General features: G+C 53.9%; 1 protein-coding gene across 1 annotated transcript; it reads right to left on the bottom strand.

Moving 5' to 3' along the window:
• Nucleotides 1-182: 182 nt before the first annotated feature.
• P2RX3 (purinergic receptor P2X 3) lies at nucleotides 183-27562 on the bottom strand. Its single transcript, XM_059931619.1, has 12 exons — nucleotides 27261-27562; nucleotides 20542-20677; nucleotides 20014-20085; nucleotides 19777-19840; nucleotides 18984-19077; nucleotides 18687-18764; nucleotides 17912-18053; nucleotides 17223-17359; nucleotides 1951-2044; nucleotides 1635-1700; nucleotides 973-1050; nucleotides 183-546 (listed from the first exon to the last, which is right to left on the bottom strand). The coding sequence occupies exons 1-12, from the start codon at nucleotides 27377-27379 to the stop codon at nucleotides 433-435; spliced, it is 1194 nt and encodes a 397-aa protein (XP_059787602.1). The 5' UTR covers nucleotides 27380-27562; the 3' UTR covers nucleotides 183-432.
• Nucleotides 27563-27958: the final 396 nt, after the last annotated feature.

The raw sequence follows: 27958 nt of genomic DNA, 5'->3' as shown, positions 1-27958 counted from the left end.
ACTCAGTCTCTCTGAGCCTCAGTGTATCTTCAAAATAGGGAAGCTAATATCTACCTCGTAGGATTATTCTAAGGATTAAAAGAGATAATGTGTGTGAAAGTGCCTGGCATTTGGTAGGCCCTTGTGGCCACTAGTTATTCCTATTATTAGCTCTACTCTTCGGAAGGGGATGACTCAGGTACCACTGCCCTGGGGGTTCTGGGAAGCACAGAGGGGTGAGGCGAGGGGTGAAGGTGAGACTGAGGTCTTAGTGGGAACAGGACCTGTCTGTAGAGCAGTGGGAAGGCCAGACACCCGGTCCCGGCTGTGGTCTCAAGGGGTGAGCAGCAAAAATGAGAGCCTCTCCCCTCTCCCATCTCCCCTTGCCCAGGTGGGACCCTCTGTTGGGAGGCCTGGAGCCCAAGGGTGAGAGGGGGGCCCACAGAAGAGGCCCTAGTGGCCAATGGAGTAGGCGCCTGAGTCCGTGGACTGCTTTTCCTCTGTGGTCTGGTCGCTGGCGTACACCGGGTTGGCCGAGGCCGTGACCTTCAGCGTGGTCTCGTTCACCTGCAGGCAGAAGGGCTGGCATGATCGTGCTCTGTCTGTGGGCAGGGTCCTCCTGTGGGCCCCCGTGGGACAGACTCAGCCTCTGGGGCTCACAGCCCGGTCATAGGGGAGCTAGAGCGAGTCTGTGACCCCAAGACTCTTCCCATGCACCTCAAGGGCAAACAGACCTGAGCCAACCAGTAGCAGGATTTGTCCCTCCCCGAAGCAAAGAGGGGACAATGAGTGGACGGAGACGTTGACAGCGATGAGCACAGAGCCCACTCTTGGCCAGACCCCCTCTTGTCGGGTCCCCAATACGCATTGAGGCCCAGTGAACTCCCCTTCAGAAGCCCCCAGAAGGTGGGCCCCTGAGAGTCCGGGGTCCAGCTCCCCTCCCTGCCCTGTTCCTCTGCCTCTCGTGGGCGCACCCCACCCTCCCCGACGCACCTCCTCAAACTTCTTGGCTTTGTACTGGTCGGCCCCCTTGAGGAAGTTGAGCAGGATGATGTCGCAGAGGACAGTCCCCTGGAGGAGGAGAGCAGGGCGGCTCAGAGGGGCTGCAGGGTGGGAGCAGGGTGGCGGGAAGCACGGGCCGTGGGCAGGACTGCCCTCGGGGTCAGGGTGAGTCCTCCAGAGACACCTGGCTGATGTTTCCTCTTAGGAAAACATCGAGGGGCTTTGCAGAATATCTCCAGAACCCACCTCCCCAGCTCCTGGGGTGAGCCCAGACCAGAGTGCAGAGGGAGGACTTGGTGGGAGAAGCAGAGGGACCGCGGGGGTACAAGTCCCTGGGGATGGGGCTCTGTCCCCACCTTGCCAGCTGGGCTCTGTTCCTCGACCGGGCTCTCAGGTCTGGGAACCCTGGAGTCTCCTTCCCCCCCCTTCACAGTGGCGCACGGGGACTTTGTAGCAGGTGGGGGGGCTGCCGTGGAGGGAGTGAGCTCTCCAGGACTGGAGATGTTCACGCAAGGGCTGGCCCAGCAGGGAGGTGAGGGCAAGAGGTTGGGCTCACGGTCTGGGAAGGAGAGGGTCACCGCTTGCCCAAACCCTGCCAGCTGGGGCCGCACCCTGAGTGGCCCCCGGACTGAACCCAGAGGGGCTGCACTCACCACTCCCACAGAGGTGAAGGCTGCCACGGAGCTGATGATGGTGGGAATGATGTCAAACTTGCCAGCCTGTGTGTGCAAAGACCCAGGTGAGTGGGCACCGCTCCAGCAGGGCCGGGCGAGGCCTGACGTGGAGCTTGGACTCCCAGCCGGGGAGACCGTGGAGCCAGCAGGCCTCACCTGCTGTGGACATGTGACCAGCGAGGGTCTCAGAGCTGGTCAGTGGCAGGACCCTGCCCCCAGAGGAGCCTCTTTAGGGCCCAGGATGGGTCCGGGTTTCCTCCCCTATCCCCCGTGTCTGCCTGGCCCAAGGACTCACATTCCCATACACCAGCACATCGAAGCGGATGCCGAAAGCCTTCAGAAGCGTGCGGTACTCACTGCCGTTCTCCGTCTTGTAGTACTTGGCAAACCTGAAGGCCAGAGGGGAAGGTGGGTCCCGCTGTGGGCTCCTGTCTCTCTTGCCTGAAAATTCAGCGTCCTCTAGAGCCCTATGACCCTCACCTACCGAGCAACCCTTACTGATGATTTGGTGGGACACCTGCCGTGGCCCTCCCTGTGTGGTGAGCTGAACCCCTGCACAGGCATCACCTTGGGGGTTTGTTCATAAGGCAGATTTCCAGGCCCCACCCTGAACCCATGGAATCAGCATCTCTGTGCGTGGAGCCCAGGACTCTGTCTTTTAAATAATTTCTTTAAATGATTCTGATGTGTATGAAAGTTGGAGCCCAGCTGGACTCCAAGCTTCTTCAGTTCTCTTTGTTTGGGTATCCCAGGGCCCGGCAGGGGCTCCCCTCTCCACAGGCTTCTCAGCCTACTTGGGTTCAAAGCCTGGTTCTGCCACTTATCAGCTGTGCAACTCGGGCCAGTTACTTAACCTCTCTGACACTCGATTTCCTCATTTGTGAGTGGGAATAATACAGAAGTCCTGCTTCAAAGGGTTGCCGTGAAAACTGAATGAAACCGCATGTGTCAGGGGTTTAGAATAGTGTCTGGAACAAAGTAAGCACCCAGGAAATGCTCACTGGTGTTGATACTGCTGAAAAGATATGTTGATTTCTAGAGCAGTTTACAGAGCAGTTTTAAAAAGTGCCTTTAGACACCTCATCTCACAAACCTGTGGGATAAGGATGTGAATGCTCTGTTTTTCAAATGAGGCTCCAGGGGTTAAGTGACTGGTCCAGGGTTACCCAACTGGCTGAGACCTGGTGCTGGATTTGCCCCAGTTCAAGAATTTGTCCTCTGTACCTTCTCTGCCTGGGCTGCTGGCTGCCAGGAACCGTGCTGGAGACTGATAAGAATGATCGCATTTAATTCTCACCAGACAACACAGTGAAATGGGTGTTCATACCCCCATTTGGAAGATGCCTGTGGGGTGAAGGGACCCGCCTTGCAGTCAGTAAGGATTCAAATTGCATTTGGCTTTTGGCTTCTAAAGCCAGTGTGTTTCCCCTTACGTGGCTCTGCCCACCACGGGCGAAACTCTAACATTAGCGAAGTGCAATCTCTTTGGGCTACTGTCCCAAAGCTGTAACACAGGCTCCTGATGCCAGCATCCCAGGAAAATGGTGAGGATTAAGGGAGAGGATGGTCGAGAACGAACTCAGAAACCTCTGTAACTGTGTGGCGTCGACATCGGTCTTATTCGGTGCCTCCCTTTCAGTGTTTCCACTCCCCAGAGATTCCCAGGCCAGTCCCAGGCCTCTCCCAGCACAAAGAGGGCGCCTGAGAAACTCCTTCCCTGGAAGTGTTCCGTGATTGACGTGACGCCCCTCCCAGGGATGTTTGCCTTTGAAACTGTCCAGCAGGGAGAATGAAGTGCTGAGCCCAAGGGGATAAATAAGGGCGAGCTCACAGGCAGGGGAGGAAGGTCGTTTGTGGTGGGGAAGAGCCTCCTTAAGTTGTAAGTACCGGCCACTGTCTGCTCTGGTTGCCAGGGAACTTTGGGGTCAGGCAGAAATGAGTTTAAATCCTGGCTGCACCACGTGCTGGCGGTGTGGGGCCTTTTATGGGACTTAGCCCTCAGGGTTTGACTTCCCACGTCTATAAAATGGGGGTGCTCAGGCCCCCTTTGCAGGTCTGTTAGCGAGAAGGGTGACCCCTGAGACCAGCCCTTCGAGGCAGGTGCTCTCCTGATTCCCATGTTGGACATTTTGCCTGCCCCTCCACACCCAGTCTCTGCCCTTCTCTGCGGGGCCTGGCAGCCTGGTCTGCAAAGACTGCTTCCTCCCTGCCCTCTGGTTCCAGCTGGGTTCAGCCAGTGGGAGGCACCCACAGGAAACCAGACGGTGGGAGGGAAGAAGGGGGAGGGCGTTTCGTCTCCCAGTTCCTCTGCTGGGCCTCTAACAAAGCTGACTTCCCTCCTGAGGCCCAGAGCCTGTAGGGCGCACCCCTCTCCAGTTCTGTGACTGCTCCCTCCCTTTGCCTTGCCAGCTTAGCTGGTAGCAGCTTTCCTGTGGTGGCCGCTCTGGTCCTTCCCCAGGCTCCTAGCTTCCTTCAAACTGCCTGCACCTTTGCACACAGTCGTCCCTTTTGAGACCACTGACTGTTTCCCGCCAGGACACTGACCCTTACCATCCCCATTTTACAGAGCGGGAAGCTCAGGCCTGGAGAGGTTTATGTGGGTCAGGAAGGAGTGCAGGAGGAGGGCGGCCCATCTTCTGTCTTGCCTGTGCCTGGGCAGGGCTGTAGCTGTGTGCCCAAGTAAAGCACCTGTTACCTGACTAAGGCCTTAAAAAGGCTGTAAACTATTCAGTGAGAAAGTAGTTTCTGGGGAGCCTGGGCTGGGAATGTATTTCCTGTGGGCTTAGCGGCTGGAGGGAGAGGCAGGGGAGGCAGGATGATCTTCCTGAAAGTGAGACCAGAGGAAAACCGAGAGCGGCCCTGGAAAGGATGCCGGAGGAAGGGCAACTGCTTAACCCTAAGAACAAAGTCTTGGTGGGGGATTTCCCTGGCGGTCCAGCGGTTAGGACTTGGTGCTTTCACTGCCGTGGCCCGGGTTCAATCCCTGGTCAGGGAACTAAGATCCCGCAAGGTGTGCGGCACGGCAAAAAAAAAAAAAAAAAAAAAAGAACAAAAGAGGACAAGGAAAGCGGGCAGCGGCTACACCATCCTTAAAAATATGGTAAGTATGGCCTGGGTGGCAGCGGCAGAGAGCTTCACAGACCAAGGCAAAATGCAATGAACTCAAGTTGCACCAGAAGGAGAAGAATAGGACAGACACCAGAAAGAAAATCGTTTCTGTAAAGATGAAGAGGCCCCAGAAGATAATTCTCCCAAAGAAGTTTGCAAAAGAAGTATCTGGGATGGGCAGAAGGCTTCAGGAAGTCCTCACTGTGGCTTTTTCAGGTTGGCCTGAGGCTAAGTATGAACCATTGCCATCTCCACACCCACTTTTACACAGCACCAGAAAAATATGCACGTCTCTTGAGCTAAGCCGCTCAGGTAATCTCATGAAGAAGGCACCATTGGCCCATTTTGTAGATGGGGAGACAGATAAGAAGGTCACTTGCCTGAATTGGAATTCTGATCCACCCTTAACAACTCCAAAATCTGTGCTCTTAACCCAGAACCGTCCTGCCTCTGAGCTCTAAGTGGTCGTTAAGGACACAGGCAGCCCTCGTGCTGGATCTCAAAGCCCTTCTGTAGTCTGTGTTCTGTCTCACATCATGGAAGAATTCAGGGCCCTTGTCTGAGACATGTGGCAACTAAGAGATGGGGACCAGGCAAGGATGAGAGGTGGATCACAGATGTTAAGGGCCGGGCAGAGCCTGGGACTGTGATCCTGAGGGCTACATCCCCGGCCTGAGGCTGCAGCCGTGGAAAATGCTCTGACACGGACTCGAACAAAAAGTCAGCATCCTGGGCACTGCCGTTCAAAGCAGGGCTGGCTAAATTTATCTTGGGAAGGAATGTGAAGGGAACAGGGAGAAAAACCAAAGCAGACTTGGTTTTCCTCCAGCACCTGCCTTCCAAGAGGCAATAAGCATGATAAGATCATATCTCACCACCCACACACCCTTGGAGGAGGTTTGGCAGGGACTGGTTCTCTACCCGGGAGGGCAGGAGGAGGGACAGCTCTTGGTGGGTGGGGGGAGGCCCCCCGCTGCAGACAGGGGAAGGACCCAGACATCCTGACTTCTGCACTCAGTGTGGCCAGTGGAGATCACAGAATCTGGCCCAACCCTGTGGCAGAGATGGGCTTGGCATTCACCAGGGTCTGGGTTATCTTCTGTCCTGGCACCCGGCTGGACCATATTTCCCAGCCGCCTCGCATCTAGCCTGGGCCCTGTGACTAGTTCTTGTCAATGGACTGGGAATGGAAGTGAGGTCTGTTACCTCTGGGCTGACGTGTGTTACAGTTGTGTGCCTTCCTCATCCTCCCTTTCCTCATGGCCAGGTGCTCAAGAGCCAGGGGAGAACTCAGGCCCTAGAGGAGATTGATCCATAGGTGGCAGGAGCTCAGATCCCTGAATGACTGCACGGAGCTCCCCACCCACCCTGACTCACAGGGCACTGTGCCATGAGCAAGACACAAACCTTTGTGCTGAGCCACTGAGATGGGAGGGGCTGTTTGTTACAGCAGTTAGCAATATTTACGCTGACCATTACAAACTCTTATAATGTTATCGCTGAGAAGACTGAGGCTCAGGGAGAAGAAGTATTTGCTAAAGGACAAAGAATGAGTTAAAATTGGGAGTAATTCAAGATTAGACAGAGAGAGGGTAAGGATACCACATCCCTAGGAATAAACCTTCTAAGAAAGTCCAGGAGATCTACGTGTGGTTCTATGGCTGTCTTTAACTAGCCTTTTGACCCCTGGCAAGTCACTCAACCTCTCTGAGCTTTTTATCTCGACTGATAAATGAGAGTAAAAAGAGCTACAGGAAGGATGAGATGAGATATAGTACGTGCCCAGATATAATACGTGCTCAAGGCATGTCCCTTTCCTTTCTTATCCTGAGATCAAGGTAAAGTGAAATAATAGTATCTAGACTTGTCTGAACCATTACACTCTCTGAACTCCTGGAGATAATAACATTAGTAACAATAATGGCCAACGTACATTGAGTGCTTACTGTGTGCGAGGCACTGTGCTAAGTGCTCTACACCTACTAACTCATTTAATACATACAACCACCCCATGAAATCCAGTACTGCTGCAATTCCCATTTTACAGATGAAGAATCAGGATCAGAGACGTTATGCCACTTGTCTAAGGTCACACCACCAATAGTCAGTGAGTGGAGATGGGATTCAAAGCAGGGCAGTCCAGTTCTAGAGCCCACACTCTTAGCCAGTATCCTAGACTGTTTTTTTTTGTTGTTGCCTGGTTTCTGTTAGGTCCTGGCTAATTTCTTTCAAGTTCTCCCCAGCTGGGAGCCCGTTTTGCATTTGCAAAATGACCCAGAGTCATCCGGTGGGAGTAGAACAGAAAGCATAGGAGAGCCATGAAGTGTACGAAGAAGGACCCCAGCCTCCTCATCTAAAAAGGGGAAGGGGCCTTCCTTGGCCTGGCTCACCTCTCTCTTGAGGTGTTCCCTCTGTTCTCTCCTTATCGTCAATAAACTCTCTTGCAACAGGGGGAAAAAAAGGGGTGGGGGGGAAGGGCTTGGAATTCCCTGGTGGTCCAGTGGTTAAGACTCGGTGCTTTCACTGCCGTGGGCCTGGGTTCGATCCCTGGTTGGGGAACTAAGATCCCATAAGCCACACAGCGTGGCCAAATAAATAAATACATAAAAGGGCTGAGCTACCCCATGCCTGGGCCCTGATTTCTCCCAAATCCTCCGATTTCTACCTCTCTGGCTTTGGTCTTCTTGTCTGGGAAGTAGAGTTGGTGAGAATGATACCTCCGTCCAACACCTTGGCCTGGAACACCGCCCTCCCCCCAGCCTGGCTGGGCCCAGCTTCCCAGCCTCATCGGCGGAACCCCTCTCACTGCACACACACCACCCTACCTGCTTCCCGTAGTCCCCGAACGCACTCAGACAGACTTCTGTGCCTTTGCCCATTCTGTTCCCCTCTCCTCCCCTCTTCTACCGTGCAAACTCCTATTCATCCATTAGGGCCCAGCTCCGTGGCCTCTCATTTTTTTCTACATTCAGCAGATCTTTAGAGCACCCCACCCTACGCCAGGCGTGGTGCTAGGCACTAGCTGACCCGTTGGCAAGCTCTGCTCTCATGCGAGGAAGAGAAATACGAATGAACCGTGCAATCCCATCAATAGGTAAAACTGGAAGTAACCCATAAATAGGTAAAATCGGACATAAGGGCTAGGAAGGAGAAGGGCGCCATTCTAGAGCACAGGTAGTCAAGACACTGGATGGAGGCTGGCGGGTCAAGGAAGGCTTTGGTGGAAGTGACGTGAAAGCTGAGACTTGAAGGATGGAGAGCGGAAAGGTAAGAAGGACAGAGCGGGGGCAGCTTTCCTGGCTGAGGGATCTGCAAGCCCTGTCAAGGGAAAGGACGTGGTGTTCTGAAGAAGCTCAGAGAGAGCCCTGGTGGGTGGAGGACAGAGCCAGATGGCAGTGGCTGTGGCTGGTACACCTGGCCCTGGCTGCCACAGCCAGCGTGTGTCTCTCTTCCCACTTCCACGTTCAGGGACTTCATGCTTTAGCTTGAAATTGATCATGGTGGAGTATTTCCACTACGGAAATCGGCAAGCACTACAAATCAGCGCTGTTTTCTTTTTCTCCGGAGAGCCGGCTTACCAGTGTAGCACTGAGGCTGTAAAATCCCCCTAGGCTACCTTTCCTGTCTCTGCTGGGATCCAGGCCTCTACTCCAGTACCTGCCACACCAGACTGTAGTTAATAATTGGGACTACTGACTACAAGCTAGATCTCACTGTCTCTCTTTGCCCAAGGGCCTACCCAGTGCAGCAAGGAGTGGGGTAAATGCTTGCTGGAGGGATAAATGGATTTCGGAGATTCTCGACATCTCACAGATGGAGTTTAGTGATGTCAGCCTCCAGGTTTCCTCCTAGTGACTCGGGCTTCTGCATTCCTCCCCCTTCTTCATGTAGAGCTAGTACGAGGTGGTAACAAAGGCTCTTTCTCTCCCCAGCAGAAACATTTAGATCTGGCAGCTGGCTGGGTGGGAAAGTAGGCGCTCTTGGTGGGAATAGCCCCCGTGGAGGGGAAATGGGGAAAAGGGTAGGGAGATAATATACGTGCAGCGCTTACTCCAGCTAAGCGCTAGGCTGGAGACTTCCACACCCATCATTTCACTGAGGCCTCATAACTACAGCTCCACGGCATAGTTGCTGGCTTAGGGGCTCTGAAACGAAGACAGTCCTGGGCTGGAATCCTGGCTTTGCCACTCGAATGAGCTACATAAGCTGGGGCACAGTGCTTTATTTCTCTGAATCTCAGTTTCCCCAGGTGTGAGATGGAAATATAGCAACAGCTGCAGGCTTACTAGAGAGGATTCCATGAGCTGCTGGAGGTGAAGGCTGAGCACAGCCCCCGGCTCGCAGCTTTCTGCGAATATTTTCATCTATCACCATGAGGCTACGCTGTCCAGACTCTCCAGGCTGGAGGGGAGCATCGCAGCTCTCCTCAGGCTACTGGGCCTGCAGGGGCACAGCTGGGATCTGAGCTCAGGCCTCTTGAATCCAAAGCTGCCTGCTCACCCACCGCTGCTTCCCTGAGAGAAGATCCAGAAAAGAGAGTTCACTGCAGCCTCAGCGGCGGGCAGGGAGCTTGTTCAGCTGGTGCCTGAGAAAACACCGCAGCTGTGGAGGAAAGAAGAGTGTGGCTCTGACTGTGATGATGCCAGAACTATCTGGGGAGAGATCAGAGCCCAGACGCCGCCCAGACACCTGGGCAGTTGTTAAAGCGCTGGCTCCTATGTAACTTCAAGGAGTCTGGATAAGAATAGCTGCAATAACAAGTGCTGTATGGCTGACGGAAGAAGTGCTGAGCTGGGAAAGGGAAGGAAGCCTGGGGGCGCGCGGTGGGGGGGGTGGTGCACTGGCAGGGATGGCCATGGGGGTTGGGAGGCCCCCTGAGCCCGGGTGTTTGAATGAAGTGGGGACGATCACCTGCTGTGCTGACTACTCTCCACGATCCCAACACCCAGTCTCTGATCGTGGGCCCCTGAAGGCTGACCTCTGCAGGCCACATTCCTGCCCCTCTTTGCCTCGGGTTTCTGGGGGGGGTGGGGGTGAGTTGGTTAATGGGAAGCGCTGGCCAGCACCGGCCCGGGGATCAGAGGGTGGGAAGGAGAGAGGCGGGGTATTTATTCCACCTGCTGCTTCCCTGCTTCGCTGTGGTCCTGCCTGAGGCTGTGTCGCTCTGTGGCTGCTCCTGCCAGGGACCCCAGCTCTCGGCCAGGCTCCCGTCCTTTCCACTGGCTGGGGGACTAGGGATGGAAACAGCTCCCACGTTGTTAGGCCCTGCGTGTGAGTTTCTTCACAAACCCCAGCTGAACCTGCTTTCCCACCAGGCCCCTCACTGAGATACCTGTCCTGTGACCAGACAGGAAGCCCCCAACACAGGACTGAATCGAACACTTCTGAGGCCTGACAGTACTGAGAAGCTTGTGTGTGTGTGTGTGTGTGTGTGTGTGTGTGTGCGTGAGCAAGCACACGTGCTACCTCTTGCCTCAAGCAGCAACAGATAAAGAATGAGTAAGTTACAAATGTCAATTACCATAATAAGTCACTTGTCAGAGGTATTGCTGCAGGGCAGTTTGGAAGCTACATTCCACTGTGATATATATCACAGGTCTATAAATAAGAGTGCATGCTTCGGCAGCCCAAGTTTCCAAAGCCCCTCCCCAGATGCCCACAGGCACTGATTCAGACTTCTGGAGCTTAGAGATGATCACCTTTAACCAACCCACCCATTTTACAGAGGAGGAAACTAAGGCCCATGGAGGGAATGAGACTTGTCCAAAAAAATCACACTGAGTTTTTGTGGCGAGGCTTGAACCGTAGCCTGTGTCTCCTGACCCACAGCCTGGACACTGGTGTTTCACCTCTGCCTCATCTTAATTATTCTTGGCTCGCCCCAGCATCAAATGTTTTTTGTATAAACATTTTTGTTATTTGGGTTCAGGCCTTACCATCTCCACTAGATTAAAAATTCCTTGATCATAGGAACTGGTCCTGTTCATCTCTGGGTCAGCCACAAAGCCCAGCACATAATATAATTAGATGTTAAAAGAAATCCTCAAAGCCCTCCCCCACTTTAGCCACGAGAGGTTCCCTGCCGCTGCCTGCGTACCTCCAGTGAGAGGGAGCCGTTACCTGTGGGAGCAGCCCAATTCAGCTTTGGACAGCTCCAACCCTTAGCAGCGCTTCCCCACGCTGAGCTGACATTTGTAGTCGTCGGCAGTCAATAAGCTGAATGGAGAAGGGTTTTTATCACCACATTCAAATCCCTTGGAAGCTCTCAGACATCTGTTTAGAAACGATCCATCTCCCAAGAAGTGGTGGAAATTCCTTCCCAAAGCAGGGACACCGTAACTGTTACAACAGCAGGAAAAACAGCAACAAACTTGCGGGATCTGGGTTGGGCCTGCGAGGGAAAACTTGGGCCTGGAATCTGGGCGTCTAAGTGAGGGAGGTGGTGTTCTCAGCAAAGCTTTTGCCTGGTGGGAAGTAATTTTGCCAGCTGAAATATACTTTTACAGTTGATTTTATACTGATGGGAAAATATCTCCTGGCAGATGCATTGCATGGGGTTGAGGCAACATCCTTCCAGCAGGCGGGACTCTTCCCCTTAGAGAAGGGTCCCAAGCTATATGGATTTACTCATGTTCTAGGAATCTAATCCACCTCAAAGGCAGACATTTAAAATATGGTTTGTTTGATCTTTTTTTAAAAATTTAACATATTACTATTAATCTATCTTTAATGAGGCAGGGAAGGCTCAATGGACACAGAGCTAGAAGATATACCTGAGAGCCTGGTTACTAGCTGTCTTATCCTGGGAGTAATCTTTTTTTTGGCCTCAGTTTCTTCATCTGTAAAATGGAGGAACCATACCAGTCCTGCCAGGATACCTGTGGCTGTGAGCACATGCTCTGGAGCTAGCCTGCCAGGGTTTGGATTCCAGCTCCAGCACCATTTGCTGTGTGGTTTTGGGCAGATAAATGCAACCTCTGAGCCTCAGATTTCCAGCTATAAAATTCTCCCTCTTTAGAGTCAATGGGATAATCCACAAAGAGCACTTGCTAAGTCCCAGGCTCACAGGTAAGTGCTCAGTGAGTGTTAGCTAATATCTTCCACCCATAAGGTTGGTTGTTGTGAAGATAGGGTAGACATGGAAATTACCAAGGGCTGAATAAATTCAGGATTGCTCTAATTGCCTCGCCTCTCACCCTAAGCTAAAGAAAGTGAAGGGGAATATGAATCAGGGAGAATTCAAGCAAGTACGCCCCATCCAAGAGGGCCTTCACATGTTTCTGTGGAAATGATGGAAATGGCTGCATTTAACACATATTTTATGGCTTTTGAAAGGAGAAAAATCCAGATTGGAGAAAGAATGATCAAAGCCAAGGGTGTAGTTCGAGTCTGTCTCTGTCAATTGGCCTAAGATCTTGCTGATCTGCATGTTGCAACATGGAAGCAGAACACACGCCAAATTTCAGAGCTTCATGAAAGCTGCTGTGGGTACATTTCCAACACGAAACGATCACTAGAAACACCTACAGCACGAGGAACATCTAGCAGCTGAACGGGTGTTTTTTGTCCCAGACACCGAGAGAGGAAATCCAAAACTGCGTTGCCTTTTAGTAGCAAAGCTGTCTTAGGAACTCTCAGGGGAGGAACAAGAAATCAGACATTGCTAAATGCACCATTTTGCTTCTCTCCTATCAATCCAGCAATCAGGATGGGCGGGGGGGGGAGGGTAGGGGGGTGGTATATCCCTTATAGCTGCTTTTCTTTTCTTTTTTTCTCTTTTGCAAGCAATGTGTTGGTGGAAGGTGTGCTAGAAGCAATGGCGATAGATCAGGTCCCTGGCTTTGAGGACCAATGTTCCTCTTCATTAGGCTGTGTAAACTTGGGCAAGTCTCAAAATCTTTCTGAGCCTACCTTGGGGGTGAGGGGTAGACAATGAGCTATAAATCCTGTCGAAAATCGGTGTGAAAGGGCTTTGCAAACTTAACTCTAGGGGCTCTTAATCTGAGGTCCAGATATAAGCTTTTAAAGGCCTTCAGAGTCCTGGAATTTTACGCTGCATGAATATAAATGCAGAGAAAAAAGATGGACAAACTGCCCAAGTGGTTAACTTCCTGCAAAAGGAGTAGGACTGGGGGAGGGAAGAGAGTTTTCATGTCATTACTCTGTTTGGCTTGGATGTATTATTCAGAGAATGGATTTAATCTTATTTGTAGAAATAAAGTATCCTTTATAAAAAAGAAGTTGCCTGCAAAATTGCTCACGTGTATGAATATGTGCATTTTTCTTGGGCAATCAGTGCTTTCACCAGGGGGCATGAAAGGCTCAGAGACCTCCAATAGTTACGGCAGGGCTGTGATATCACAAAGGAAAGTTGTCAAGACTTGTGCTGGGTACCTCCTCTGACCATGCTCCTCTCTACCCCACACTTGGACAGTCACCAACGTCCTGTTACTGCCCCCAGACACTGCGCTATCCTTTGTGGTTTCCCTATATCCTTTGAAACAGTCTCTTTATTCAACTCTCTTCAAATTACCCAGTTTGCATGTGCCATCTGTTCCCTGCCGGGACCCTGACTGATACAGTATTTTTTTTTTTTTTTTTTGGCCGCGAGGCACATGGGACCTTAGTTCCCCAAAGAGGAATCGAACCCGCGTCCCCTGCATTGGAAGCGCAGAGCCTTAACCACTGGACTGCCAGGGAAGTCCCCTGATACAGTATTTTAATAGACGCTCACACAGATGCACATGTATTCACTGACACACTCACACACACCAACTCACACAACTGAGGCACACACTCACACCCACATGTCCACACTCACTCACATATACTCATTCACAAACACACACACACCCCACTCATGGGCAAATGCACACTCAGTACTCCCTCAGCAACACTGCCTGCTCCCAGCACTTTGGGGAATGCAGTGCTCTGGTTAAAGTCCTGCTCTGGTGAGCTGAGGGTGCACCAGCTATGCAGGAACCCTGCCTCTGGGACCCGTCACCCTGTGCACCACGGAATTCGCGATTCTTGCCAGTTCTTATTTTTAGAAATGCTGCACTTTGTCTGGGACTAATGTGGACGAATCCACCGACTGCACACCCTCAAGGTACTTGGAAAGAGGCTTCATAAAAATATCAAGTTAAAGTGGCCCCTGGAATCTTGAGCCATGCAGAATAGACCTAGGAGTAAAAATAAAATCTTTCCACCAAATTTCAGGTAGGGACAGATGGAAACCTTCAGGAGATCGTACAAATAAAGGTTAATTTAGATGGACAGCACCAGGTGCTTTGGGTGGGAGTTGAAAGGAGACACGTTTTAGTTCAATACGAGGTCACCTCTCCAATAATCAGAGCCATCAATGATGGACAGACCTTTTCTGGGGCTGCATCGCCGAGAATGATGTAGGACTTGGGAGCAAATGACCTCTAAGGCGACTCTAAGATGCACCCGTGACCTTGGGCTCATCATTTCCCCCTTTGGAGGGTCTGCTTCCTTATCTGCTAAATGACCGCCTTAGTCTAGGTATCTTCAAGGGGTCTTTAACAGCTATAAATTCTGAGAGTCTCTGATTCTGCAGGCAAAGATCCTCAAGATCCTCAGGGGTGGGGGCGGCATTTGGAAAGGAGCTGCAGACGTAATTAGTGATGGAAATGCGAGTCTCTAGCTGCCTCTGGATGTCGGAGTTTTCAGATTAAAACAAGGCTGAATCTTGGCTGAATGATTCCATTCCCTCCAGAGCAAATGGCAACCGCAGAACGCTGCAAAAAAAAAATCTGGCCTCGGTTGGAGAGCGAAAGGCAGATGAATTTGTTTGGGAGACAAAAGGCCGGGCAAGGAACGGTGCCTCCGGCAGCTGCTAGTCTTTTAGCCTCCCGGGACCTCAGATTCTTCCTCTTTAACTGGGGATGAAAGTATCAACCTCACTGCCCGTGTTTTTCTGAGGATTAACAAAAGCGAATGACCGTAGCCTTCCTATGGGGTGGAAAACAGCCAAGAAAATAGGTTTGCGTTCAGGCACCCATGCTTGCTGGCTCTGTGACCTTGAGAGAATTACTTAACTCGCGAGCCTCCATTTTCTCATCTGTGAAGTGGGGGGACGGAAGCTCCTCCCTGGCAGGGGGTGAGGAACCTTGAGCCAAAGCACACGGGACACTTAGTACGTGGGGCGGCCAGTCTCGGGCCTCTAGCAAGGAGCCTTGCGGGGTTCTACAGAGCAGACACATTCTACCGCGTCACAGGAACCGCACCGCGGCTGCGCTGAACCTGGCCGTGACCCTTTTCCTCTTAACCGAGGATTCGGATGGGTGGCCTGGAGCCTCCCCAGCGGGGGATCTTAACTTAGTCTTGGGTGTCCGTGTGGTGCCAGCAGCTTGAAGGCAACATGAGGTAGTGGGTGGGCACCCAGGGGAGGGATTTGAGGAAGCTTGGGTAGAGCCCCCTGCTTGCCATGGCCACAGAGATTCCCCCATGCCCAGGCTACTCCTCGGGCCCTCTGGACACTCTTCAACCATAGGGTCAAGTGCAGCAGCTTTGCCTCTTCACACTCCGGCCTGCAGGTTTTTGGTGAGGGGGTCAGTCATCCAGGGCCCACACCTCTCAGATGGTTTCCTTTAGGCCCCCAGGAATTGAGCTTGCAGGGTCCTTAGGGACCCTCTGACCTGTCTCCCCAAATTTTCTCTGTCTTTTTTTTTTTTTTTGGCCGCGCTGCGCGACGTGTGGGATCTTAGTTCCCCGACCAGGGATCGAACCTGTGCCCCCTGCAGTGGAAGCGCGGAGTCTTAACCACTGGACCGCCAGGAAAGTCCCTGTCTCTCCAAATTTAACCCAAGCTTATTTAGGACCAAATCCATCTCCTGCTCTCCTGCTGTGCCTAGGGGTGATAGAGGGTAGAGGGTAGAGGGTGGGGGCAGTGTGTGTGTGTGTGTGTGTGAGTGTGTGTGTGTGTGTGCGTGTGTCAGCCAAGCCCCTACACATTGGAAATAAGGAACTCCAAACCAATTCTTCTTTAAATGAAAGACTTTGTTCTAAAGCTGTATGAGACCAAGAGTCGGGGTCTTCAAACTAGCTATATTCTTCATAAGCTCTCCTGCCAAATGAGTTATTTGGAAGACTGAAGAATTCCCAGTGGCCAGAGAGAAGTTATGAAGATGAAAACTTGCATTTTAGATCACGAGGATTTTATTAATTTGTTCCTATTTTAAGCCACCGTACAAATATCCTTTGTATTGATCTCAGTGTGATGTACTGACTGAATAAATATGCCAGTTTCTACCAGGGAGCCGAACGGTATTTTTAACCTACTTTAAAATATGTGTTGTTTCCTATGGATTTTTTTTTTAAGTTTAGAGTTGATTATGAAGGCACTTTCAATTTTAAAAAATTCTTCTTTCCAGAGAATACACATATATTTTAAACTATTAAATATAAAGCTTAATGGGGCAGATAATTATTTTTTTAAACTACAAATAAAGGTGGGAAAAAAGGTGAAATGATTTTTTTTTTTTTTGCTTATGGATACCATTATATTGGATAATACCACTATAACAAAGGAAATTTGAATATATAACTGAAATATATTCTTATACATATTTTTTCCTGATACCTGCCTATTTACCTAATTTAGCCTGTTTAGTGTATATAACACTGTGTACTTAATCAGGGCCCTGCCAGAAACTTCAGGATCTTAAAAAATTGAGGGAAAAAAACTCCCGAGAGCTGAAGCTTTTCACACACTGGCTGATAGGCTCCTCAAGATAATAAGGATACCATCACCATTTCATAGATAAGGAAATGAGGATGGGAGAAGGTCAAGGGCTTTTCAAGGGCTTTCAGCTGTTTCCCAGTAGTTTACCCCAAGTTCTTCTCTTTCCCTTTCTTCAAAATGGGGAGAGGGATCCCTTATGTCTCAAGGCCATTGGGTATATAACTGAGATGATATTTAAAGACTGGCATGAGTTCTTGTTTGGAAAGGCACTGAAAAACTAACGGCCACTGTAATTGTTATTTGTGACTCAGATGAAATCTCCTGGTTATGGAGAGAAATGCAAAATTTCCACCTTGTAAAATGATACCAACTATCGCTCTTGCTTTGTGAAGTGAGAAACCTCAGAAAATTCAGGGACAGGAGACGAATGGGACTACCTACAGCTTCAGAGCCGGAGCTAAGAATGGGCTCAGAATCACAGAACCCAGCATTTCAGGAGACCCTGGTCTTGTAGTCTAACTGCCGGCTGGGAGCATGAATCCTCCACAGGTCCCTCCCTGTGACAGGGAACTCACAGGATGGCCTGTCCGTCTCCGAGTGGCCGACTGCTGGAAAGTCCTTCCTAATTTTGAGCTGAAACCTGAGGCGGGGGAAGTGGGACCGTCTCTGCCCAGGATGCGTTGCTGCCTGAAGTGTCATTCTCTAGGACAGCCCTGCCTCCTTCTCCCGAAGTCCCAGGGGACGGGGGTTACCTGAAGTTGTAGCCTGGGGAGACGCTGCTCTTCTCAGAAACGCTGTCGAGCCGGGTGAAGGAATATTTGGGGATGCACTGGTCCCAAGCCTTGTCCAGGTCACACACCCAGCCGATCTTAATGCCCAGAACTCCTCCCTGGATGGAGAAAGGGGGCAGATGTGAGTCCTCCCACAGCCCCCGACTCCCGGTCCTCGGTCGGAGTGGAGTGGGTCCCGGTGTGGGGGGGTGCATGTCATGACAAATGGACAAGTGATTTCTTTTCATTCTCCAGGTGGAGGACAGAGGTCGGGAGAAAGAAGAGCGGTCTGTCACACGTTGCTTAGTAAAGAAGTTCTGTAGTTCAGGGTGACAGCCCTTGAGCCTCTAAATCCTGTTTTTGGTGCCTTTAGTCCCTTAGCTACAACCCAGGAAAGTGGCCACAGATCCACTTTCCCACAGTGTAGACCTCCTCGGAGATGTGAGGCCTCTGCCCGCAGGTGAAGCATGAAGACAGGAATGGGAAACTGAGGCTGGGCGGGAGGCAAGACCACTCAGGGCAGGTGTGGGTAGGACAGGCACAAAGCCGGTCGCAGGCCTGGGATGCCCCCACCAGGTGGCGCTGCCACAGGCAGCTCCTCTTCCCCAGTAGCTGCTCCCCCTGCCCGAGGGCCCCCAGGCCAGGGAAGGGAAGAGTGGCTCGTTCCTCACCGTGCTGGCCAATTTGGCAAAATCCTGCCCCGCGAACTTGACCACATCTCCCACCCGCAAGATGGGGCAGAAGGGGGCCTTGTCGGGGTGGAAGCGGCATGTCTTCAGGTCGGCGGCAGTCAGGCTGGGAAGGAGGTTTCCCCTGGGGAGGAGAGGGCAAGGTCCAGGGTTAACGCGAGGACAGTCACGCTCGGATTTTCCTCTAGCCGTCAGGAGCCTCGGGGCCGCCGCTCTCTTGGACACTCGCCTTCTCCCTTCCCTCTGCCCCTACATCTTTCTGGTGATTACCCCTCCCTCCCGTAGAAGGTTCTGTGTGCCGGGGCTCCCAGAGGGCAGGAGTCTTTGCCCTTGGCTCCTCTGTTGTGCCCGCCTTGTGCTTTGCATGTGGCCGACACCCACCCAGGAGTCGCCAAATGGGGAAGTCACTGAAGAGGGGCTGAACTAAGAGAAAAGGGACACCCACACTGGGCTTGAGGTGGGGAGAAGAGAGATGGTAGGGGCGCCTCTGGCCCCACCTTTGGAGGCGTCCGAGTTCCAGGCCCAGGTTCAGCTTGTCCCTCCCCTGCTCTGAGCAAAAGCCCCCGTGGGTCCCGAGCCCCAGGGCAGGAGGCTGGCAGAGAAACTGGCCCCAGAGTCCACCCTGGGGAGGTTGGGAATAGGAGCCCCGGGAAGCTGGGGGATGGGGAGGAAGGGGTGTCTCCCCTCCTGGGAAAGGGAGGGGGAGGGTGGGGTGGCAGCATTGCTTCTAGGTTTTAGGGAGGGAGCTTGAACTCACTTCTCAAAGTTGAAGAGGGGGAAACGGATGCTGTTCTTGATGAAAATAGTGAAGTTCTCAGCTTCCATCATGACAGGCCTGTGGGCGAGAGCAGGAGGTCTTAGCGCCTTGGGAAGAAGAGGGGAAACAGGAGGAGCTTTCATCCCGGGGACCACCTTCCTGGGAGCATCTCCCAGTGGGCACTGCCCGCCCTGGGAGTGGACAGTACTGGGGGTGCCCAGAGATGCAGAGCGCCCCCTGCTGGCAGAGCAGAGCTGGGGTGAGTCCTCTTCCCGCCTGCCCTCCTCGGGTCCTTACATCTCCACCGTGTCCACCTCGGTGGGGCACCAGCCCTGGATCTCACAGGTCCGGAGCTCAGAGCTGTAGTTCACGCAGCGGCCCGTGAGGATCCCTGCGAGGGTGGAGCCAGAACTGCTAGATGCACGCCTGGCCCTTCACCCCTTCCTCCCCCCACCCCTCCATCAGGGACGCCCCCCCCCCCACAACGCACACAGGGACCCCGCAGGTGGAGGGAGAGGACAGGCAGGGCCAGGGACTGGGGGTCCGTTAGCCCTGCAGGGCTCTCCCCTCCTCACCTCCTGAGCCCTAGACAAGCCAGAGGGAGGTGACAGCCCTCCCCTCACACGTTCCAAGCCCCAGTCTCCCTGAAGACCCCATCACCACTTGCTCTTTCTTGCCTCTGAGCCTTTGCTGCTTCTGTTGCTTCTGCCTAGAATGCCCTTTTCGAAGCTTCTCTATCCTGCCAAATCCTACCCATCCTTTAGGGCCCATCTCTAGGAAGCCATCTGGGGTCACCCACCAGGAACCAATCTCTCTCCCTCCCCGCCCCGGGGTCCCACAGTACCTCCGTGACAGCACTTGCCACCTCATGGCACACCTGTCTGCAGCACCATCCCTGGCCTGGGAACTCTGGGGGCAGCCCCACTGGGCTGGCCCACAGCGGGCATCCATCAGTGCTGGCAGCGTGACATGGAACAAGCCAACTCCCACCCCCTCCCTTAGGGTGGCCTCTCCCCTGGGGGGATGTGCTGCCTCCAGGGCCCCACTGACAGTGCGGGGCAGTGAGGGGTGGGGAAGGGGCTGCACTCACCCACCCCTGGGAAGCGCTCGGGCCCGCACTGGCTGTCTGACACACAGCGGAACTTCTCCTCGCTCTGCGGGGAGACAGGAGCGTGCAGGACCCGCACTGGCTCCTGGGGGGGCGGGGCCCGCCCATCGGCAGCCTCTGGAGGGTGGAGGTCCCCGGACACAGCTCCAAGGCTGGGCCCTGGGCCTCTGCTCACACCCTCACCACCCCCCCCCGCCGACCATGCTGTCCTCCCCTCACCTCTGGGCAGAATCCTTGCATCTGGTTTTCGGTTACAATCATCTTTGTGATTATGACAAAGACGGAGGTGCCCTTGGGAGGAGGAGAAGGGAGAGGAAAAATGCAACAGTGCTAATTCTGTTATCCCCACTGTACAGACGAGGAAACCGAGGCTTGGACTAAGAAATCTGGCCAAGGTCACGGGGCTAATAAAAGGCAGAGGCGAGGTCCAAGCCAGGCTCTTTCCACCCACCCACCCACCCACCTGGCCCTTCTTGCTCCCTCTGTGGGTTGTCCTTGATTTCAGGACAAGTTGAGCCAGGGCTACAGAGAAACCCAGCCTCCCCGATACCTAGTGCTGCCTAGTGGGAAGGCAGGCCCAAGCCCCCAACACCTCCCAGACGCTGGGGAAGGGGTTCTCTGGATCACCGATGCCACAGAACCTGGTCTGGGAAACCCATTGGCACTCTCCTTGTCTTGCCCTCTCCCCTTTAACCTTCCCAGTGTCTGGGCACCCACAGCGCCCCGGGGCAGGTAGGGGGACCCTACCTGGGGTGGGGTCACATAATCAGACACGTCCATGACTCGGTTGGCATAGTGTCCAAAGCCCTTCACCTTGGTCACCACCGAGGACTCAATGGCTGTGTCCCGCACCTGGTACGCCTTCTCGTGCAAGAAAACCCACCTGGGCAGGAGAGCAGGGGCGGAGAGCAACAGAGGAGGGGCTAGACCCTTCACACAGAGGCTGGGAGAGGTCCCCTTCCTGTCAACATCAAGAGGACATGGGGTGCCTGGCAGGGGGCATGGGCCCTGCGAGTGAGCCCTGGGTTGGCTTAAACTCATGTTTCTCTACCTTTCCCCTCACTTCCTCCTTAAAGAGCCCTTTTAGACTTTTTCCCTAATTGTACCCCCCTGGAAATTTTAATACCGTAGATATCATTTATGTACTGTTTGTGTTTTTGTGCTTTATACATAAAAAGAGTGAGTTTACTTTTTATTCTCCAAGAACCAATTTTCACCCCTCTTGAGAACACACTGTCTTTCCCTCTTTGGCTGGCATCTGGACAGAGAAGGGAGAGGATCATAGGCCTCTGGCTCTGTGCATCCCAGGCTTTGTTCATGGCTGTATCCTAGGTGCTGGCACATAGTAGGTGTTCAGCAAACAAGTCAGTGAAGGCCCTGGGAGCTGGGCACTTCTCAGAGGCTCCGTCTGTGCAAGGGTCGGGTGAGAAGGGCCAGAGGAGGAAAGGAGGGGCCTTGCCAAGCCTTCACCTGGCAGGTAAAGGGAGTCGGGTGGGAAGGGAGGAGGGGGCCTCTAATCTTATTCGTTGGATTCTGCTGCCACCCAGTGGGCATTTACCTGTACTGGCTTCTCCCTGCAGCTTCAAGCCAGCGCGGGACCACGTGGATCAGGGAGGGGCCCCTTCCCTTCTTCCCTCCAAGCCTCCCCCAGCAGCAAGAAGGGCCTGCCGACACATCACTTGTTTCCCTCTGCGTTTCCGCGAGGTGCCCACCTTTCCACGTGAAATCACCCATCACAGCCCTCGAGGCTCAAGCCACTCTCGGCCTCAGAACCACGCGGGGCCTCAATACTTGCTCCTGACAGCACGTGGGGAGGCACATTCACTGTTCCCGCTGTGCAGACGAGAAAACCTCTTCAAATGTGTTTGGAAAGTGCTGCGTATGCTCAGCTTTGGGGAAACACTGGTGGCATCTCAGGGAATCTAGGAGCACACTTTTGGAAATGGGGGGGTTAGGGCCATTTTCTGATGCTAACCAGGGTGGTATCTGGCTGCAGAACTCCAGCGGACGAAGTTGAGTGGCAGAAACGGAGACCGTGGCACAGAGGAGACAAAGCTGGGGGAGGCTCCCAGGCTGGGAAGCGGTGAGGGCAGCTCGCAGGCTGACCCAAGGAGTTTATGAGGAGGGGTTAGGACATCAAGCCCAGGAGTTTTCTGACCTCTGGGGCCCCCTGATGTTGGCAGATGCAGAGGGGAGCAGCTCCCGGGTCGTGCCGGGGTCACGGTCACTTGTGGGGTCCTGCTGATGGGAACACAGGCTGACGTTTGCAAGCGGCTCCTCGTTCCGTTTTCAGAGAGAGGGTTCAGAGTCATCCCCCCATTGGGGCTTCCCTCAGGCCCCTGAATTCTGAATGCTGTCTCGAGTGGGAGAGAAAGGCTGGTCACAGCCAGCCTGGCAGAGGGCTCCTAACCTGTCACCTGTTTTACGGTTGCTGCCTTATCCCAGGCAGCATTCTGAGTAATGCACCGTTAAGAGTTATTCGCCTGCTTGTAAAACGCTCCCGGGAACGCCACACCTCCGTGGAAGTCCGCCGTGCTTTACTTCCCTAGCACTTTTCTTCTGTTTTTTAACTGGGAGGGGTTTCATCAAGGTCTCCGAAGGGAGTGTGGCTCCCATAAACATCCCACCTGCCGTCTAACGTCCTGGCAGAAGGGAAGGGAGCATCGCTATTACGGAAAACGGTGAAGTCATCCAAAAGAGCGCCACCAGCTCCCGGGCTGGGGCCCTTGGAGTGAAGGGAGGGAGGTTGCAGCGGGAGCACCTTTGCCGCTGCTGCGCCCTCACCCGGGTGGGAGCCACAGGTGCCACACACCCTTCTGGAACCTCCGTGTGCCTGGCCACGGAACGGACACTCCTCCGAGCGTTGATCAGTGAAATGGTCTCCTGGGGCCCCTCCCCTGTCCTTAAAGTCTGGTCACATTCAGAACTCTGAGAAGCAGAGTTCAGATGGTTGTTTATCACTGTATAATCAACACAGCACGCGGAGTGCTGTACGTGTTGAGGATTCTTTGAATCCTTACTCACAACCCAACGAGTCACCTGTGTTATTATCCTCATGCTACAAACGAAGGAACCAAGGCACATAGCAGTGTGCTAACTCGCCAAGCTGGCGTGCGGGTTCCAACCCCGGCAGACGGCTGCAGAGCGGCTCACGGCCACCCCGGGGGGTCCCCAGCTGTGTTCCACGCAGGGCCTGGCCACAGCTGGCCCCCTGAACTGGCCCCTGGTTCTCGTCCTGCTGGCCCTGCCCCATCACCAGGGACAGCACCTCCTAGCTCAGGAGAGTCTCAGGAGGAAGAGCCCAGGGCTCGAGGGACAATTAACCAGCCTCTTTCCTCCTCCTCCTCCACCCTCATGGCTCCTTCTTGGGCCCAGTCGGGAGGTGAGGCCACATCAGAATTCTCTCTCCGAGTTAAATAACAAGCGGAAGCGTTTCAGTGGCCCCGGGGGCCCGAGGACATCATCAGGGCAGCTCAGGATAAGGGGATACTTCATTTCCAGAAGAGAGGGACTGAGTCTGTCTCCAGAGGCCAGGGCTGAGGAGATGGGGCAGGACTGAGCCTTCAGTTCTTGGCATTTACTCTGCTGCTCTGACTTGTTTTTCTCTCGCGTTCCTGGTTCATTATTTATAGAGCGGAAGGCGGGTGGCAACTCCTTGGCAGGTGGGATGTGCAGGAAGGAGGCCAGAGCAGCGTCCCAGCACCCTGCTGTCCAGCCCGCCCCGGGAGTCAGGGAGGAGGCCGGGGAGGGCGTGTGTGTGCGTGTGTGTGCGGGGAGCAGAGGGGTCTCTCAGGAAGGTGTGAGCTGGGCCGAGCGAAAGGGGGACATGCGGGGAAATCTGAGAAATAACAACTGTCACCATCTTCCTGAGTCACCCGTCCCAGGCAGGCACTGACTTATGTCACCTCCCCTTCCCAGGACTCTCGGAGGGGGCATTCCTACACCCATTTTCCAGATATGGGGACTGAGACGTAGAGACGTAAAGTGACCTGTCCAAGCTCCGCTCCTGTCGGTGTCAGAGCCAGGCTTCTAACCAGGTCTCCCCTTCACGGGGCTGCGGTGAGGGGGCAGGGGACACAAGAACGAAAACCACTCCTCTCTCCTGACCTGCAGGAGGGGTTTCAACACTTCTTCCCACCATAAGGCACCTGGTGTGCCGTCCAGGTGGCTCAGGGGCTACCTTGGGCTGAGAGGAGGGGTGGGGGCCGAGAAGGCGGGATTCCACGCCCTCCTCTTTAAACTAGAGGGTCTCCCCCTTTTAACTGCTTTGCACGTTGAGCTACGTAAGATTTTACACGAGGCTGAATATCATGAATCAAAGTGCGTGGCTGTGCAGATGGGCCTCGTAGGGGTAGGAACAGGGCGGGAAGAGCAGGGTTGGGACAGGTCAGGGGGCGCCATCAACCTCCACAGGCCCTTCCCACGGATGGAGCATCAAAGGGCCGGGAATGCCCTCCCTGCTGGTTTCCAGGAAGGTGGCTTCCCTGGAAACCAACCTCAGGCCGAGCGCTGCCTGCTGCTTCTGGGGACTCAGGCCCCAGGGATCTTCTTCCTCCACCTCAGGGGCCCACAGGATACAGGAAGGGGGTGGCCTCTTAGGAAGTCCCACCCCCAGAGGAGACTGGGCATTATGACCTGGGCCTGAAAAGAGAACGTGAGAAACACCTATAAGTCCTGGCCTCTCGTGTGTGTGTGTGTGTGTGTGTGTGTGTGTGTGTGTGTGTGTGTGTGTAGTCGAGTAGGTGGTGTGTTGCTGTGTGAAATAGTTGGCTCACGTCACATACGTCCTAGGTAAAGCTGTGCATCTGGTCTACCTGGCTGAGCTCATACAGAAGAGATTCAAGTTAAGCATTAACATCAAAGCACTAAAAATCCTTTCAGATTCTCTTGAGTCTAAGCCATGATCATCTCTCTTCTCAGGACTGCATGGACCCTTAACAGGTTTTCCTGTATCCACTTCTACCCACTCCAATCCTTGGTGTATCAGCCAGAGCAATCTTCCCATCTCTCTCTCTCTCTCTCTCTCTCTCTCTCACACACACACACACACACACACACACACACAGGTTAAAACGCATCAGGAGCTTCCCATCCACGTCCATTACTCTTCTGTAAAAACGAAAGATCTGAGGGTGTCTGAGGTCTGGCCTCTGCCTGTGACGGCACTCCCATCTTACGCCATCCTCGCCTTTGCTCTCTCTGCTCCAGCCACAAAGACCTTGCCTTCCCCGCGTTTGCCAGGCTCTTTCTCTTTGCAGAGCTGGGTTTCCCTGCCTTGAACCCCCTTCCTTCCCTTCCTTCACCTGGGTTGCTTCTACTCATCCTTCAGCTCTCGGCTTCAATGTTACGTCTCCAGAAAGCCTTTCCTTACTTCCCCGACCGGGTCAAATTCCAACACCTCTGCACTAGTGGCCCTCCTAGCTCTGTGCGGCCCTTCTTCAACCCTCAGCCACAGCTGGAATGTTACGTTTGCTTGTGGAGATGATTTGATTAATATCCGTCGCTAGCACTGTGACCTCCAGCGCGTACAGGAAGGGCGATGACCCTTCCTGCTTTCGCCCACTGCTCTCCCCTCGGTGCCTAATGCCTGTCATGAAGAGATGCCTGATACATTTTTTGCTACATTCATGACAATGGGTTCGTGCAGCCCTAACAGTGCATGGGCTCATGTGCACAAAGATGGGGCTCAGGCCAGGGGCCGGGCCAAAGAGCGCACTGACGTAACTGCCAGGCACTGCTCTGTGGGGAGCTGTCAGGCCGGGAGATCGATGGGGTGGGATATCCAGACGCCAAAGAGCCTCTCACGCCCGCCCCAGCAGGCTGGGCTCCAGCACTGAGGATGGAGCATCAGACTGGATCAGGATGAGGGAGAGACAAGGGCAGTGGCGGGGGCGGGGGGGGGGGGGCGGAGCCTGCTGTGTCTACCCTCCATCAGTCTCCTGCCTGGAGCCCACGGAGCCAAGCCAGGCCGGAATGTGCTGAGGCAGCTTTTGCGCTCACCTGGACCAACGTACCATTTTGCGGCTATAAACAACACAGCCTCACATATACATGGGAACAGGGAGCCTTGAAGAAGCAGCTTTGCCCCAGGCGCTGGACATGCAGCTGGGGAACATCTGCAAACATCACATCTTGTGAAACCACAAAGTTGGAAGGGAATTTCATTTAACGCCGTTTAATCCTACCCCAAAGCTTGAATCCCTCCTCTAATGTCTCCGAGAGGAGCACCGGTTGTCTAGCCTTGCCTACAACGTCCACGTGAACGGAGCCCACTGCCTCTCACCCAGCATGTGGAGCAAAAAAAATCCCTTAATCCACGTCTGTCCACCTTTCCAGGCACACCCTCACATGCTACCCGGCCTCGCAGACCAGCGGGTTCACTCTCGCAGCGCCCGCCCACATGCACACAGGTCTCCTTTGATTTCCTTGCGTTAACTCCTGACGGTCATCAGTGGCTTCCTGTCTCACACACACAGAACTGTTGTTGTCTCAGGGAACAGCATGAGCCTAGAGACCCGCATGCCAGCAAAGAAAATCCCCGAGGTTTCTGCCCAGCTTTCCTAATGCAAATGACCACAAGAAGGACAGAACCTGTGTTTTCCCCCGGCCATTGTCTGCACCATGAACCTCCGTGCATATATATCTGTGTGTGTGTGTGTGTGTGTGGGGGGGGGGGTGTTTGGACCTTGATGGCTCTTAAGCAACTCCCAGGATGGGTTCTAGGGTACAAAGTCAGGTAGAGGTAGGGAATTTATGCTTCCTGACAAAGGGGAGCATTTCTGGATTCTTGAGGGGAGTCCTTACATCATGTTCAGAAAAGCCACTTCTCTCCGCAGTAACTCTCCCCTTGAGTGGCATTTGCACCTGTGTTTCTCCCCACTCCTCCCCAGGGACAGAGGCCCTCACCCAATGCCCCGCTTTGTCCTGCCCTCCAAGAGAGAGGGCTTCTCCCCTTCCAGGTTCTCTCCTTCCCCCTCTGCCATCCACCTGGTCAACCCGTCACCATCTCCCTTGTCTCAGCGCCTTCCCTTCCCCTTCCCTGGCTCCCCTGTCTTTCTGAGACCCCCGAAGAGTTGACTGAGGGGAATGGGAAGATGTGTGTGTGTGGGGGGGTCTGTCTGTTCTCTGGCTTGGGGCGGGGGGAGATGAGAGAGGGGAGGGGAGCTGGTCACTTGGGACCTCTCCTGGTGGAGGGTGGTGCAGGGGCAAGGGCTCCCCTCCTTGGGGTGTGTGCCTAGAGGCCACTGCCTAACTCCGGAGGATTTACTGGGAAAAAGAACGCATCTGGGGATCAGATCCCCGATGGCGGCAGCAGAAGCCAGTTTCTGGGACGTGGCCCCACGGAAGAGACTGTGGGCCCCGAGAGGGGAGAAGCTCAGGCAGCTGGGCAGCGACACCGAGGGGAGGACGGGGAGGACAGGACGCCGGGAAGGCCTCCTTCTTGGACCTGAGGGCCACAGACTCACCCCACGAAGTAGGAGATGATCAGAAGCTGAACGGCGCGGTTGATGATTCCAATGGTCCAGCTCTTCACAACCACCGACTTGGTGGTCTCGTAGGTGAAGAAATCTGAGATGCAGTTCATGTTGAGAGAAGGACCCCTCAGAAGAGACCCGATGGTGGCCTCAAGAAGGAGAGGTCATAGGGATGGGGAGACAAGAGATGGAGCCCTGGAGGGGGCAGCTTAGAGGGTCTTGAGGAATGGGGAGCCTGTCCCTTTAAGTCGGGCCACCCTAGCCCAATGCTCTCAGCCTTTCTCTGCTCTTGACACTCTGGGCTGCCAAGAGTCCAGGGCCAGGGTGGCGGACCCCCTTTTTGTTCGTCTCCACCCCACTCCCCCGTGATGTCATGGCAGGGGTGGGGTCTCCAATCCCAGGCTCCTGATTGCCCGGGATGCATCTGGCTAGGGCCCTCTGGGACTCATGTTTTATCTGCACTCTGTCTACCGTTTCTGTTCCGTTCTCTTATGCTGCATCTTCAGCCCGGCTCACCAGCTGCTTCATGCTCTCCTGAAAGCCCCTTGCAATATCCCACCCCCCAGCCACCTAACAGCCTGCTTGAGCTGAGTATCCCCTTCATTCCTGAGCGTCTTCCTAAAGCTGCTCGATTCTACAGCCATCCCCTCCTTTCTCGAGTTGCCACTAATAGCATGGGTCACGGGGAG

The sequence above is a fragment of the Balaenoptera ricei genome, chromosome 8, assembly GCF_028023285.1.
Source record: "Balaenoptera ricei isolate mBalRic1 chromosome 8, mBalRic1.hap2, whole genome shotgun sequence".
In the NCBI taxonomy this organism is placed as follows: domain Eukaryota; kingdom Metazoa; phylum Chordata; class Mammalia; order Artiodactyla; family Balaenopteridae; genus Balaenoptera; species Balaenoptera ricei.
This window is presented reverse-complemented; position numbering and strand designations above follow the sequence as displayed.

What these genes read in the sequence shown, in the direction of transcription:
- P2RX3 (XM_059931619.1), bottom strand. Translation starts at nt 27,379, where the DNA reads ATGAACTGCATCTCAGATTTCTTCACCTACGAGACCACCAAGTCGGTG. An exon ending in CGAGCGCTTCCCAGGGGTGG is followed by an intron (nt 19,078 to 19,776) that starts GTGAGTGCAGCC and finishes CCACCCTCGCAG; the next exon opens with GGATCCTCACGGGCCGCTGC. An exon ending in TTGCCAAATTGGCCAGCACG is followed by an intron (nt 17,360 to 17,911) that starts GTGAGGAACGAG and finishes TTCTCCATCCAG; the next exon opens with GGAGGAGTTCTGGGCATTAA.